The sequence below is a fragment of the Loa loa genome (genome assembly GCF_000183805.2).
Source record: "Loa loa unplaced genomic scaffold supercont3.375, whole genome shotgun sequence".
Classification (NCBI taxonomy): Eukaryota; Metazoa; Nematoda; class Chromadorea; order Rhabditida; family Onchocercidae; genus Loa; species Loa loa.
In genome coordinates this window covers 389-1,875 of record NW_018108555.1, presented here as the reverse complement: position 1 = coordinate 1,875, position 1,487 = coordinate 389, and the positions used below count along the sequence as shown (strand labels likewise).

The following is a 1,487-nucleotide window of genomic DNA, read 5'->3' as shown; positions in this document are numbered from 1 at the left end:
TTATCCAAAAAATTTCAATTTTTTTTCAAATTTTAATTTATAAATTTAAAAAACAAAAATAAAATTTGAAATAAAATAATTATTTGCAGATAAATTGCTCAATTCACATGGACGTGAACAACGGAGAGCGCTTTTCTCATTGAAACAAATTTTTCAAGTAAATATTTAAACATCTCTCTTTTTGTTCGAAAAAAAAAAATTAGAATTTTCCTAATTGTTTAATTTTTTTTTTTTTTGCCCGTTTTATGTACTAATTCGATTTGTTTATTTATTATTGACAATTTTATGATAATAAATAAAAATTCAAAAAAAAAAAAAGAAAAAATAAGCGTGAATAAGAAAATTATTTAAAAAAAAAAATATCACGATTATGCAAGGAGATCAGATACATCGAATCCTCCCTTTTTAGGAGCTACTGCCGATTTTCCTGTTATAGGAGTTGATGATGGTGTACCGTTAGTTGTTGATGGAATAACGGTAGTAGCAATCGATGGTAATGATTGCGATACAGTAACAGAAGCGGGAGAAACAATTGGTGGATTAATTGTATGAGAAGTACAAAGCGATGGAGCGGGTAAAGATGGTCGAAGTAAATAGGGTGAAAATTGTACGGCAGCAGCAGCAGCTGCTGCTTGATGCATTAAAAATTCCCGAGGAAATGGAGTAGCGGGAAAGAAAAATTCGGCAGCGGGATGAAACCCGTAATTTTGAAAGAATGGTGTAAAATGAGGTGGTGGTGGTGGTGGTGGTGGTGGCGGACCGCCGCCTCCGCCTCCGCCTCCGCCGCCACCACCACCACCACCACCACTTCCGATACCAGATGGATGAAAAAATTGAAAATTGGCAGCTTCTTTAGATAGTAATCGATGATGATTCTGGAGGAATTGAAGATGTTGTTGAAGGTTATGATTTTGGGATAGATGATGATTCATAGTTTGTAATGAATCATCAGTAGTACTTTGACTACTTCGAGCACGTTTTGGAAGTGGTGGTGAATCATCGTCATCTGAACGATCTGAATCCATCGAGCTACATGCTCGTACAGCTGGTGATTCAGATGTTGTTACAGGATCATCATTTAGTGAAATTACCGATTTTGTAATACCGATAGCATTAGTACTACATTCCGTTCTATTCATTAATCGTTTCTTTTCACGTTTTCCTGCACCAGCATCACGGAATCCTTTGGCAAACGGATTATTGTCAATTTTAAGTTGTGTAACCTGAAAATGACAAAGCAAACATTTTTTTTCTTTTGGATTATTTTGAATTTTCCCATTATAAAATATTTATCCTAAATGTTAAACTATCAAATGTTATCCATTCATTTGAAATTAAGAATGTGAAAAAGAGAAAACGAATTTATTGATAAGATTATAGATAAGGAATGATTAATGATGGTGCATTATTATGGAAGGAAAAAAGAAACACTGTTAAAACTGATATGTTGATTATGTTATATGCAAATGAAAATATATTTAATATAG

At 33.2% G+C, this 1,487-nt stretch overlaps 1 protein-coding gene across 1 annotated transcript; it reads right to left on the bottom strand.

Moving 5' to 3' along the window:
* Nucleotides 1–368: 368 nt before the first annotated feature.
* LOAG_18576 (hypothetical protein) lies at nt 369–1,223 on the bottom strand (the record flags this gene model as incomplete). The annotated part of the gene is made up of 1 exon (XM_020451238.1): nt 369–1,223. A coding segment is annotated over one exon (855 nt), but the record flags the coding sequence as incomplete, so codon positions are not given.
* Nucleotides 1,224–1,487: the final 264 nt, after the last annotated feature.